Source organism: Carassius auratus, chromosome 10 (assembly GCF_003368295.1).
Source record: "Carassius auratus strain Wakin chromosome 10, ASM336829v1, whole genome shotgun sequence".
NCBI classification, from domain to species: Eukaryota; Metazoa; Chordata; class Actinopteri; order Cypriniformes; family Cyprinidae; genus Carassius; species Carassius auratus.
Window position 1 is genome coordinate 19374620 of NC_039252.1, and position 13271 is coordinate 19387890.

General features: G+C 36.4%; 2 protein-coding genes across 2 annotated transcripts; both read right to left on the bottom strand.

Moving 5' to 3' along the window:
- Positions 1-694: 694 nt before the first annotated feature.
- Positions 695-8943, bottom strand: LOC113110193 (DEP domain-containing protein 1B). Its single transcript, XM_026274246.1, has 11 exons — positions 8772-8943; positions 7099-7364; positions 6774-6909; positions 5996-6123; positions 5794-5924; positions 5660-5707; positions 5273-5413; positions 4901-5061; positions 4577-4753; positions 3214-3405; positions 695-2189 (listed from the first exon to the last, which is right to left on the bottom strand). Exons 1-11 carry the CDS (start codon positions 8826-8828, stop codon positions 2025-2027), a joined length of 1602 nt encoding a protein of 533 aa, XP_026130031.1. The 5' UTR covers positions 8829-8943; the 3' UTR covers positions 695-2024.
- A 589-nt stretch (positions 8944-9532) lies between these two features.
- Positions 9533-12269, bottom strand: LOC113110194 (elongation of very long chain fatty acids protein 7-like). The gene is made up of 8 exons (XM_026274247.1): positions 12182-12269; positions 11627-11719; positions 11346-11536; positions 11178-11258; positions 11029-11085; positions 10807-10912; positions 10197-10333; positions 9533-10088 (listed from the first exon to the last, which is right to left on the bottom strand). Exons 2-8 carry the CDS (start codon positions 11691-11693, stop codon positions 9876-9878), a joined length of 852 nt encoding a protein of 283 aa, XP_026130032.1. The 5' UTR covers positions 11694-11719; positions 12182-12269; the 3' UTR covers positions 9533-9875.
- Between the last annotated feature and the right edge of the window lie 1002 nt (positions 12270-13271).

Consider the following 13271-nt stretch of genomic DNA (forward strand, 5'->3'; position numbering starts at 1 on the left):
GTTCATACAATATCATATACCACTGTGCACACAAGAGTGAACAATGTTCGACACGTCATTGCAATGACCTTCTAAATCATCTGTTTCAGTTCAGTTCAGTTTAAGGGTTGATGGCGTGATAATTGGCATATAGCATTAACATTATTTTTCTATATGCAAAATGCTTATAAAGATAATAATAAAAAGAACAATGAAAGAGGAAAAGGAAAAAAGTTTAATCTTTTAAAATTATCATCTTAATTTATTTTATTTCCAGTATTTAATTCCATCATGCAAGGTTTGTGCTGAAAATACAGCATGTTCCCAATAGTTTTTTTTTTTTTTTAAGAGATTGATTGTAAGTTCTCTACTGACCTCTTGAGTAAGAAAGCTGAAGTACACCTCTTAATATATACATTTTTCAAAAACTAGCTTTAGGCTAATTTCATAACTTTGCTCCTGACCACTAAAACAAGGAAATATTTGACTTTACCTGTACAGAAAAATACTGTAAGATTTTTGCAGTGTACATTACTTTACAGTCATGACTATTTGAATTTAAGACATTTAACACCATAATTTGACTGTAAATACCATTTTAGATCAGCAGAAACCCTGTTTGTGCCTTTCAGTTATTGGTTTATGTTTAGCATGTCTGTCAGCTTGAAATACTAGGCTATGTAATCAGGTTGAAGAAATAAAAGAAACTGCAACATCATGTAATAATATACATTTATTTTTTTCCAATTCCATATTTGTGATCACAGTGTAGACGTCCAAATCAGTAACAATAACTCCAGAATTTGTACAAAATCAAAACACTGGGGACACAACTTTGAAAAAGTGATACTTTTGAATGACACGGACACTGAATTTGATCCAGCATTGGATTAAAATTAAAATCAGTTACTTTTAAAACACATACAACCATGTAAAAGCTGCCAGCTGAATCCAGTTTACAGCAAACATCAGTGAAGATTTAAACAGTATCTTTTGAATGATATACTTACAGTACCATGACAGAATCGATCACAATCAGTTATAAATATTCAAGTGATAAAATGTGAAGGTTTTCTTTAGTGCTACGTGACATGATCAGACAGGACTACTTTTATACCAAATAAAATAGAAAGAAAGAACAAACCAAAAGAACCAAAGAGACATGGACTAGAGTATCACATACAAAGCTACAAACCAGTGAAAACAGAGAACACTGAAGTATAAAAACACAAAAGACAGACAGAAATATAGCGTAGCCTGTAGTGCGCCAGTGCTTGCTGTCACTGACATCTACCTACAGTTCATCGTTTTTTCTGGTGACCGGCACGTATTTCCTCTGACTGATTATCAATGACAGCATCATTTTACATCTGTTAGACAACACCTGCAGCTGGAGGTAAAATTAAACCAATAACACCTCGTTAAAAATAGAACGCAACTGATTGTGAATGTTGCAGATTATTTACATCAAACAAATAAAATCAACAAGCACTACGGAGGCCCTCTGAGTGCGTTTCTGGTTATAACATTATAACACTATAACACTAAACGTAATACATGAAAACCAAGCTTCTTAACTACATTTCTGAAATATTATGTCTAAATGAAGTATTATTTAATAAAAATATGCACTCATTTGAATAACTTCCAAAATAGAAACTCTTGTTAATTTTTTCTATTTTTTGACATGTTAAAGGTTTTTATAGAAGGGATTTTAGATTTCTAATTTTATCACTCCATAAATCAGAAAATACTATCAACAACACCCAGACTAAACCCATGCCATCACAGATACGTCCTGTAATTGAAATCTACAGATGGAAATAGATACATTAATAAAATAGCCCAAAATCTCAAAACTGGTCCGTGCATCTGTTTGCCTGTAGTGTCTAGCTTTTTAAAGGGATTTCAATGCACAGCATCATACTTTATTTAATCCATCTGATCACTGAAGAGGTGAATTTAGTGTTATTTCAATTCAGGATTCAGTAACATCTCTCCTTGATAATAATACCTAACACAGTCGCCCCGCTCTGAGCGCTGACTCAAGCCCGAAAGCTCCAGCTCCTCTGGAAGGGCTGGAAGGGTTTCTTCAGCGTGAGGAACATCAGCTGAGGTTTGAGTCTCTGGGGTCTCTCTGGGAAAATCGCTGCCTCGCTTTCAGTGGTAGGAAAGCGTCTGCGGTAGATGTCAGGATGAGATCTCTGGAACTGGGGATAATAAACAGTGTGTCTCAGCTTTCAATGTTTCTGTATCACATCAGCTTTTGTAGAACAAAATCTAGTTGACATTTAAAGGAAAAATCTGTCTAACACAATTCAATCTCTATAAAGGCTGTAGACAGAACTCTGAGCAATTCAATCACACCATTATATTTGTGATAAATCTACTGTAAATACACATTTCACAATTTTCATGACAGCTACCGTATTTTCCGCACTATAAAGCACACCGGATTATAAGGCGCACCTTTAATGACCTATTTTAGAACTGTTTTCATATATAGGGCGCACCGGATTATAAGGCACATAGAATAGAAGATACTGCGGTCAAACGTTTGCGTTATGCATCCACTAGATGGAGCTGTGCTAAAGGGAATGGCGCCGAATTATAAGGCACACTGTCGTTTTTTGAGAAAATTAAAGGCTTTTAAGTGCGCCTTATAGTGCAGAAAATACGGTACTCCTTTAGCCCAAGGGCCCTATTTTAATGATCTAAATGCAATGTGTAAAGCGCACTGCGCAGGTGCACTCAGGGCATGTCCAAATCTATTTTTTTCGCATGGTTTAAACCGGTTGTCCCTAATCTCCCATGAGTAATGGGTGTTTTTTGGGCATAATGTGCAATAAACCAATCAGAGTCTCATCTTCCATTCCCTTTAAGAGCCTTTAATATATATATTTATTTATTTAACCTACAAAAAATTCTTATGCATTGCAATCCTTTAATTTTTAATATTTGGCATATTTGTGTGCTGCTGTGTAATAAGCAGCATGTACGCTCTTTAAATAATAAAGAAAAAACATTGCGCCAGACTTTAGACCAGGTTTGAGTCGGTCTATGGTCTATTTTCAGCTCATTAAAATAGCAATGAGCCTGAACACACCTCTTTTTTAGACCAGCACGCACGTGGGCACAAAAATGAGCGCAAATGCATTTGCTAATTATGCGACATGGCGCTGGATGGGAAAATGCATTGCGCCAGGTGTATGATATGGGCCCTAAGTCTCTAACCTGCTTCAGCTTCTTCTTCTTGTCTTTAATGGACATGTTCTTGTCTTGTAAGATGTTCTCCAGTAGTGCCACAATGGCTCCTTGAGATCCAGAGACCCTCTGATGCTCAAACTCCTCGCTGCTGATCTGTCTGCAGAATGAGTGAGGTGGAGATGCCATGGTGGTGTCCGTGTCTGCACCCGCATATTTTATCTTAAAAAAAAAAAATCATGCGAGGGGATCAGAATTTGGGGTGAGAAAGAGATGTCCAAAACTCATTAACTTCACAACAGAAAATGGCTTTTTAACAAATTTTGCATTTGGTTGTCTTAAATACTTGACTTTGATTTAAAAGAAAAAAAAAAAAAAGAGGAGAAATAAGTCTTACACAAAAAAAAAAACAATAGGAAATGAAAACTTGCTGAAAACTTCCTCACCTTCAGGCCATTCAAGATGTAGATGACTTTGTTTTTTGTTTCTTCAGAACAGATTTTAAGTAGTTTAGTATTCCATCACTGTCTCAACAATGGGTGATCTGCACTGAATGGGTGCCGTCAGAATGAGTCAAGTGAATACAGTCCAAAACAGTTCTAAACAAATATGTCAGTGCATTTTGATATGAGAGGAAAGTACAGGATGGACTTTTTCATTGGATGAAGCGTTATTATGGATTATGGACTTGTGGCCTGCCAGCAGTAATGGTTTGAACTTAAAACATCTTGATAATGAATTTGTTTCTTACAAATATGCAGCTTTTCACTTCATAACACATCAACTGATGGACTGCAATGGTATGGATTACTTGTGGACTATTGTGATGTTTTTCTCAGCTGTTTGGACTTTCATTCTGACGGCACCCAATCACTGCAGAGGATCCATTGCCGAGCAAGTAATGTAATGCAACATTTCTCCAACCCCCCAAGAACTCTGAGGGTGAGTAAATATACAGCAAATTTTTACTGATTGTTCATGTGTTCACAACTAATATTAACAGAACTTTTGATCTTAATGTATAAATGAATGTAGAAAACAATATTAAAGTTCATAAACACTATGTAAATATTATTCATTGTTACTTGATGTTAACTAACGTAGTTAACTCGTGTTATCAAATGAAAACCTATTGTAAAGTGTTAAGAAAATTTCCTGGTCCTACTGTGCACGGTGATAATAAGTTATCATAATTTGTATTTTAACTCTGCTCTGATATAACCAAGACCATATTAGTGGAAAAGAAAAATATCAAACCAATAATATCACAACCTATTTTCCACAATACAATCAAATCTATATTAATACACATACGTACAATTTGTTGTGGTTGCAGTTTCTCGATATAGTCAATCACTTATCAAGCATTTAATGAATGCCATGGGATGCAGACCTGAGCTCTTCTGAGGTGAGACAGATGCTCCTCGACAGATTTGCGCAGGTTGGACGGCACCTTCAGCACACTGTCGTGGTTGTCAATCATAAACATGACCAGCTTGGTGGCCAACAGCTCATCCAAGTCCACCTCATCCGCAGATCCCAGAATGCACCGGGAGAAGGTCTGGACCATCTGCACAGGGAGCGAAGGCAGCCACAAGAGACAGACAGTGTGAAAGCTTCTCATAGAATCTACTGAACACAGAGCTGAATTATAAATAAACTATGACGGTCAAAGACTATCAGAGATTTCATCTATCTGAGGAGGTGAGTGAATTACCAGGGTACGAGCTCCTATGGTGTCATTCAGAGCGGGGAGTGAGGGGTTGGCACAGACTTTAGCCATCAGACGCATTAACAGCTGCAGTTTACGACGGTTGGCTGGAGGCAGCAGGAGACAGCAGACCTGCAGCGCTTCAACCGCAACCGACTGCAGAAGCCCTGCGGGAGGAGAACAGTTACAAGGACACTCATGCTCCCAAAAGCTACATTTATTTGAGCTGACATTTAGATCACAAACACAGCAATATTGTGAAATCATTTTATTTAAAATAACCGTTTTCTATTTGATTATATATTTAAAAATGCTGAATTTTCATCATTAAATATTTTTTTGATCACTCATCATGTGAATAGCTTGTGCATCACTCACCCAAAATACTGACAAATATTTCATACAGATGGAAAGTCAAAAGCGGCTCTCTCAATCTCTGAAAATGTTCTGCTACTGTCCTGAAGACGTCTCTCTCGAACCCTGGATACATGGGCTGCCTGATGTCATTCCCATTGGGCCCTAAAAATGAGTTCAAAGATGTAGAAAATTTAATACACAATTAAAGACTATAATGTAATGTATGCATACAGACATCATATTTAATTATATATTAATTTACAAAAAAGCATTTTGGCAACCTACAGAAAGGCTAAAAAAAAAAAAACTTATTGCATGGCAAGATAGTTATTTATGGTGATTATTAACAACATATTTAATTATCCATTAACACTGAATCAGTGTGACAGCAGATGATCGGTCACTCACAGTTTGCCAGGCATTTCATTGCAGATAACACCCAGTGAGGCAAGTCCTCTACAGAAAATACAACAAACAGAAAGAGATCCATCAGAAATGATCTGGAAGAAGATTTCATGTGTTAAAAAATAACCTGTACTCACCTGCTTTGTTCTTCAGCACCACGATCCCCTGCTTATTAACACCAAAGACATTGTGAACGATGTGCTTGGGGCTCAGAAGTTTGGCATCTAATACCCCATTCAGAGTCTGGAGACCCAAAACAGTCTGTAAACTAACACGAGAGTTCATTTTAAAAACAGATCTCTTTTTCTGAGCAGGATTAGAGCTTCTGTTGATGCTTACTGTGTTAGTGTCATTGACTTCCATATCTGGTCCACGTGTTTCGGGGATAATTCTCTCCTCCGGATTAAACGGCATTCAGGAACCTCACCAATGGCGATGCTGTGCCTCTTGTTCCACGACTCGGAATTCTAGATCCAAATATATAAGAATTCGAAAACACTTAAGTCTTTGTCAAAAGTTTGGAAACATTATGAATTGTAAATGTTTATTTTTAATAAATCTCTTATGCTCATGGTGGCTGCATATATGACCAAAATTCAGTAATACTGTAAAATATTATTACAATTTGAAATAAATGTTTTCTATTGTAATATATGTTCAAATTTAATTTATTCCTGTGACTTTCCAGCTTCATTTCTCCAATCTTCAGTGTCACATGATCCCTAAGAAATCACTGTAATATACAGATTTGCTGCTCGAAAACATTTCTTGTTATTATCAATGTTGAAAACATTTGCGCTACTTGTTTTATTGTATTTTTGAGCACAAACTGTAAATGCAGCCTTGGTGAGCAGAAGAGAATTCATGCTCAGTATAAGGTCTCACATTGTAAACAGCACCAGAAAGGATATATTTTTAGGCAGGCAAGTTTATTTATATAGCACATTTCATACACAATGGTAATTCAAAGTGCTTTACATAAAAGAAAGTAAAATAATCATGAAGGAAAATAATAGCAAAAATAAAACAAGCAATTTTAAAACTTTGAAAATGATTTAAAAATTGACTTATTTTAAATTAATTTAATTTTCATTTCCACAGCCAAGTGTTCTCTTACCATAAGAGGCTTCACTGGGATCTTCTCCGGCACGGATATCTCCTCAAAGTCATCCCAGCGTGGGATTCTGGGAACTGAGCTCTGATCTCTGGGAGGACGCACAGGAACGGGCTTCAGAGGGGATTGTGGGGGAAATCTAAAATATTGAAAGCATTTATCATTATTTTGAAAACCTTTTTTTTATTATTATAACAACATATATACTTTGTTTGCATATAGTGATTTATACAATAGAGATTGTTCCAAAGCAGCCTCACATTATAAAGAGAAAAATAAAAGTGACAATGTTGCAAATGTAATTTTTGAAAGATAGTTAAGAAAGCACCTGTATAAATGTCCACTGTCCTCAAAATCCTCTTTACCAAATCGTCCTTTGACGTCCTCGATGACATGGTTTTTGAGGAACTTTCGGAGTAACTGTAGTGTTTGGTAGCGCGTCACCTCCGGTCCGAAGTTCTGGTTTTGTCTGAGCAGCTCGTGGAGGAAGTCGACAGCCTCGGTTCCTGTAAAACTGCGGTCATAACTCCTGAAATGAGCCCAGTGACGTCTGACTGGCATTCCACCACGGAAGAGCCTGATGGTCTCATTCCACTGGAAAAAAAACAAACATCTGAATTTACCACTAATGTGGTTTTAATGGCAAACTGTTGAGAGGTGGTGAATTTACATTGTAACAATGTTGTTTATCTTAATTATGTATCTTCTGTTCTGCATTTAGAAATGCAATGCAAATTAAATGCTAGTAAGGTGTCTACTTTAATGTTTCAAATAACTTTGAAAATAAAATGTCAAAATATGGATGAACATTTTTTGTAGTGGTCATCAGATATATTTAAGTCAAAATGAAACAAACTTATTCTTAACTGTACTTATTAAAACAGGAAAAATAATAATAAGTGATCACACTAAATTGCATTGTAGTTTAAATTATTAAAAACTTCTTGCTGACAAATGGATAAAACCCAAGCTAGTGGTTTGAAGGATAGTGGCAAAGATTTAAAATGACAATGCATTCGTTTTGGGAGGCTATATATAAAAATGCATGCATGATCATTTCTTGCTCATAAAATATCAAATTAAACAACATATTCTATATGTATGGGAAAACACACACACATAAAAAAAAGTGTATGTATATATACACTTTTTTTATGCGTGTGTGTTTTCCCATATATATATATATATATTAAATTAAATGTATGTATATATATGTATGTGTGTGTATGTGTGTAAAATTAAATTTAAGTGTGTGTATTTATATATAAAATTACATTTATGCATTTAGCAGACGTTTTTATCCAAAGCGACTTACAGTGCATTCAGGCTATGAAATTTTGTACATGTTCCCGGGCAATCGAACCCCCAACCTGGCGCTTGATAGCATACACACACACACACACACACACATAGCTGTATTTAACTTTTATATTTTTGATGTTTAAACTTCTTTGATCCCTACACCAAATCTATTATCAATTATTTTATTAGTAACAACGATGAAGTAACTGGTATGTTGATGGGAACTGCAGATTATATAATTTTCCCTCAATGATCAATAAAGTGCATCTAAAAGATAAAAGTTGTTTCTAGATGTTTTCTGAATGTTACAGGTTTTCCGCTGTCGGGTGAATTCAGGTAAACTATTTTCTCTTCAATTTGTCTCAGTTCGGCCAAATTAAAGCCATGGGCAAAATGATGATATTGTTAGTGGTTACCTTGACTACTTTAACAATCAGTCACAGACCAAAGAAACAACATTTCTAATGGTGGCTCGTTTGTTTGGGAGTACCGTTAAAATAAGCATAAAACACGTAATGTATTCAACGCTTTAAATGTAACGTACTATGTAGACATACTGATGTGCGACAACATAATTAAAATACACATATTTTGTACGGTTTGGAGAAATATTGATGTAAACACTAAATCAGCTCACGTGAGCTGCTCAACCAACGCGTGAAAACATCCAGCTATCTTTTTCTTATGTAACTTACTTACCAATTTCGTCGCCCTATAAGGTCCAGGTCCAATCATTTTACCATCCATTTCAGCCATATCAATTTGTATTAGCCTATATTCCTATTAATTATCCATTTAAGTTACGGTGTTTATCTACGTAAACATCTCCACGCCAGTTACTTCCCTTAGTTTTAAAAAGAGACACGTTCCTGCTAATAATGCGATTGGCGCACGAAATCAGTCACGTGACGCTGCGGATTTACCAAATATGGGCATCGACCTTTACCGGGAGTTCCCCAAGTGCAATATGGGATATGTAGTGCAAGTACGCGGTTGAAAACTTAATGAAAGCACCGGAAAAGCAAGAGATCTTGACAAATAATTTATTTTGTTTCAATATAAAAACTCAATTTCTTTTTTAAACAAAATTGAAAATTCATTTAAAAAGACAAAAAAAAAAGGGGGGAAAATCCTGCAACATTGTTCTGTTCTTCAATTTCCTCATCTCTGATCAATAGAGCATAAAAGCATAACAGGTAATTGCTACAGATCAATAATTTTAAAAAGATCACATTAAGAAAACAGCAACGTTAAATAAAGAATAAATAGTCACACAGCATAAATCACTGACAAAACCTCAGATGATGTCACTTCTGCGGCATGCGGTAAACTCTCAGGTTCGAGCACAACCAGGTAGATCAGTCAAGCGTTCCTCGAGGGTCAAAGGGCCTCTGGCTCATTCAGTTACAACTAAAACATAACCTTCAAAAACCCTTTTACAAAAACCTCAAAAAACCCTGTGCTCTCATAACCTCTTTTCAGATTTGGCCAGCAGTTCAATCATATTCCAAAGCTGAAAAATTCAATATTTACAAGTAAATTAATGCACATTAGAACAAAAACACTGTACTTCCAACCCCATACTCTTTTCAAAGCCTTAAGTGAAGACGACAAATGGAGGACAGCATCTCTAGTGAAACACCAGTGTGCAATTTTCGGACGTCTTAAATCCAGTGATAAGGTGGGTGCATTCCACATCAGTTTTAACATAAAACAGGGAAGTGGAAATTGAACGGATGAGATAAAAAGGAATATTCCCACTTAATATGTTAGCGCTTCATGTTTTGGTGGCCAATGGAAAGATCACTCTGATTTCTTGTGAAGGTAGTTTCCATTCTGAAAAACCTTGGGTAGCCTCTTGCCCTTGGTGTAGGCGTGATAGTAGAAGTTGAGGAACAGGACCAGGAAGATCAGCCCATATGAACCGATGATGTAGACAAACACAGGAAACTGGTAAGGGCAGTCCTTCAGGAAGAAGTACTGGCCAATGTGAACAGTGACCAGCACAAACTGAACCTAAAACGAACAGAAAGGGTCAAGTTAGAACCAGTTTAGAGCTCAAACATCAAAAAGCCTGGATTTCGACAAACGACACTGGGGATGGTAGAGAAGCTGGTAACTTACCAGCTGGATGGTGGTCATATACTTTTTCCACCACAGGTACTTCTGATAGGCGGGTCCCAGCGCGGAGAGAGCATAGTAGGTGTACATTATGACATGAACGATGCAGTTCAGCAGAGCATGGAAGGTTCCCAGACCACCTAAGAAAGCAAAACATACCATTAGCACTTAACAGTATTCATTAAAGGAATTATTTAACCCAAATATGAGAAATTAAATGCATAGACATTTTATGCTTTGCATACAAGTAAAGTGTGTGACTACAGCTGTAAAGCAACTATTTTAGCATCTACATGCACTTATTTATTTTTTTTAATGGTGAATTTAAAGGTATTGTTCAACCTCCATTGAAAGGCAACCAAAACTCGGATCCAAAAAGGTCATAAATACATCTGAAATTAATCAAGTGGTTTAAAACCTTACATTAAATTGAACCTCTTCACAGAATTTTGAACAGACCATTTCATTGGGAGTCATTTTACAATGCCTTCATTGGACTTTTTGGTCATCTGGACTTTCAATGGCGGGACCGAAACCTCTCGGTTTACCCAAAGTCTTTGGTTTTGGAATGAGACCACTGTCATTTTTGGTTGAATGATCCATTATACTTTACCTGCGGCGAATCTGACTCCAAACCACCAGGTGAAGGGCATGATGGAGTGATGGAATACATGAAGGAAAGTAACCTGACTGTTCTTTTTCCTCAGGACAAAGAAAATCTGTGATGGGATAGCATAAGAGGATCAGCATTGATCATCCATCATAAAGACCTAATGTTTATGCTCTGAATACAAAAAAAAAAAAAAAAAAAAAAAAAAAAACACACAACACTTACAGTGTCAAGCATCTCAATGAACTTGGAGAAATAGTACAGCCAGCAGGTCCATGCCATCTACAAGGAAACAAGAATAAGGAAGTGTCAAGTTGTAGCACGCGTCATTGGCAACAACTGAACAATCACAAGAATGTGCTCCATTCACATACCCTGAGAGCCTGAGGAGAACTGCTATAATCCACGAGGTCACACCTAAAGGTGTAGCCGGTCGCCCAGCCTGACATGAGAAACTGTAAAAGGAAGACAAGACATTTTGATAAACATAACAATAGAGAGAGAGAAACACTAGAAACTCATGATGAAACATGTTCAAGAACCTCGTAAATCAAGTAGATGGAGAACGCAACAATGCTGAAGTTATAGATAACCATTGGACGCTTGAGGTCGAAGGGCTTGCGGTTTTCCATCAGCCGAGGCCCCAGAAACGTCACAAAGTAGATGTAAGCACTGACGATGAACGTTTGAGGAAATGGAGTGGCCATAAGCAGCCAGTTCTCCGTCCGTGGATCTATAAGAGAGACAAAAAAAAGATGATGTTTTATTTCACAGCTAATTACAGAAACCCTCCAGACACAGATGTGCTTATGATGCAACTCACCTCCTTCCTTAATCCACTCATCATAGAGCAGAACAGCTCTTGAGGTCAATGTGCTGTTGAAAGCCATATCTAAGGAGTCTTGAGGTTTCCCTTCTGGTGGACAAAAAGGGGACCAAATTACTAACGAGATATTTAAATAAGCTTATTTGTAAACCAAAATAACCCTGCTAATGCGTTCAAGCTTTAATGTAGCATAGCTTTCTTCTTCTCAGTGCAAACACGGTTACAATTCAACCTTGTGCCATAAAACGTCCAATCGCTAAAGAAGGTTTACAGATGCCTTCCCAAAACTCTCATATGAAGTACTAGTGATGCCACTCCCAAAAAGACTAACCCATCCAAACCACTCCCAAACACAACTGGAAAGACGTGAAACCCCTGTCGATTTCAGATGATTGCACTCATGATCAGCATTTGAACTTAAAATTGTAGATTAAACGTTATAAAAGCGCTAAACGTGTTCACAAACAGCCAGGTCTACTTAAACGGGAATTCTTGAAATGGAATAAATACGAATCCTAAAATTCGTTTAATTTAAAAAGTAAAACCCCAAACCTTAAAACCCGAAGCTGCGCTCCCTCCACGCTCTCCCTTGTTCTCTCAGCTGCTAGTATATCAATAGCATGACAAAACTGGAGCACTTATACACCTGTAAGCGTGGCTCCTCCCACAATTATTCATATATGGAGATTCCGTCGCATGAAACTTCCGGAATTTAGGTCGAAACTTTCAGGCGCGCGCTCATTGGCGTTTCCACGGCGACCTGTATGAAAATATGAGCGGAACGCTGTACAAATGTCAACAGCAGGTGTGTGACATTATATTTGAACCCCGCTTAATGCTTCAAAACTGAAAAATCAAAACATGCTGAGTGAAGATGTTTTCAAGGTGAACTTAAAGAAAATAAATATTTTTTTCACCTCAGAATCAACAGAAAAATGGCACTAGTTTTGTCACAGTTGTAATATTTCCATGATTTATATTATATAATGTCAAGACTTTAGGCTATGTGACCCTGGACCACAAAACCAGTCATAAGGGTCAATCTTTTGAAACTGAGATGTATACATCAATCTCTACCGTCCTATCATTGTATCGGACAATATTTAGATGAGATACAATTTGAAAATTTAGAAACTGAGGGTGCAAAAATGTATTAAATACAAATATTGAGAAAATAGTTTTTAAAGTTGTACAAGTGAAGTAAGCACTGGACATTACTAATAAAAAAAAAAAAAAACGGATTTACCCAACAGATAATACAAAAAGACAGATTATTGAAAAATGATTCAATACTTATCATTTATAAAATATAAAAAATATTTTAAATATTATAATATATGAAATTATAATATATAATATAATTTTATATAATATATAAAAATATTTTAAAATCAGCATTGAGATTAATCAAGCAGATTAATGAGAAATGCAGAATAAATCTTTGCAATAGATTAAACATTATAATTGATTTATTGTTTATTTTTACTTTGATGTGAAATGTTTGTGTGTGATTCAGTCTTCACCCTGGTTTCAGTTTCAGGGCTGGGTCACCCCATCAGTGCAGACCATTAGATGTCTGAATGAACTGAGGGGTTCTGCTGCTTTCAGAGTCATTATGGGACAAAAGAAGAGTCGTACATCA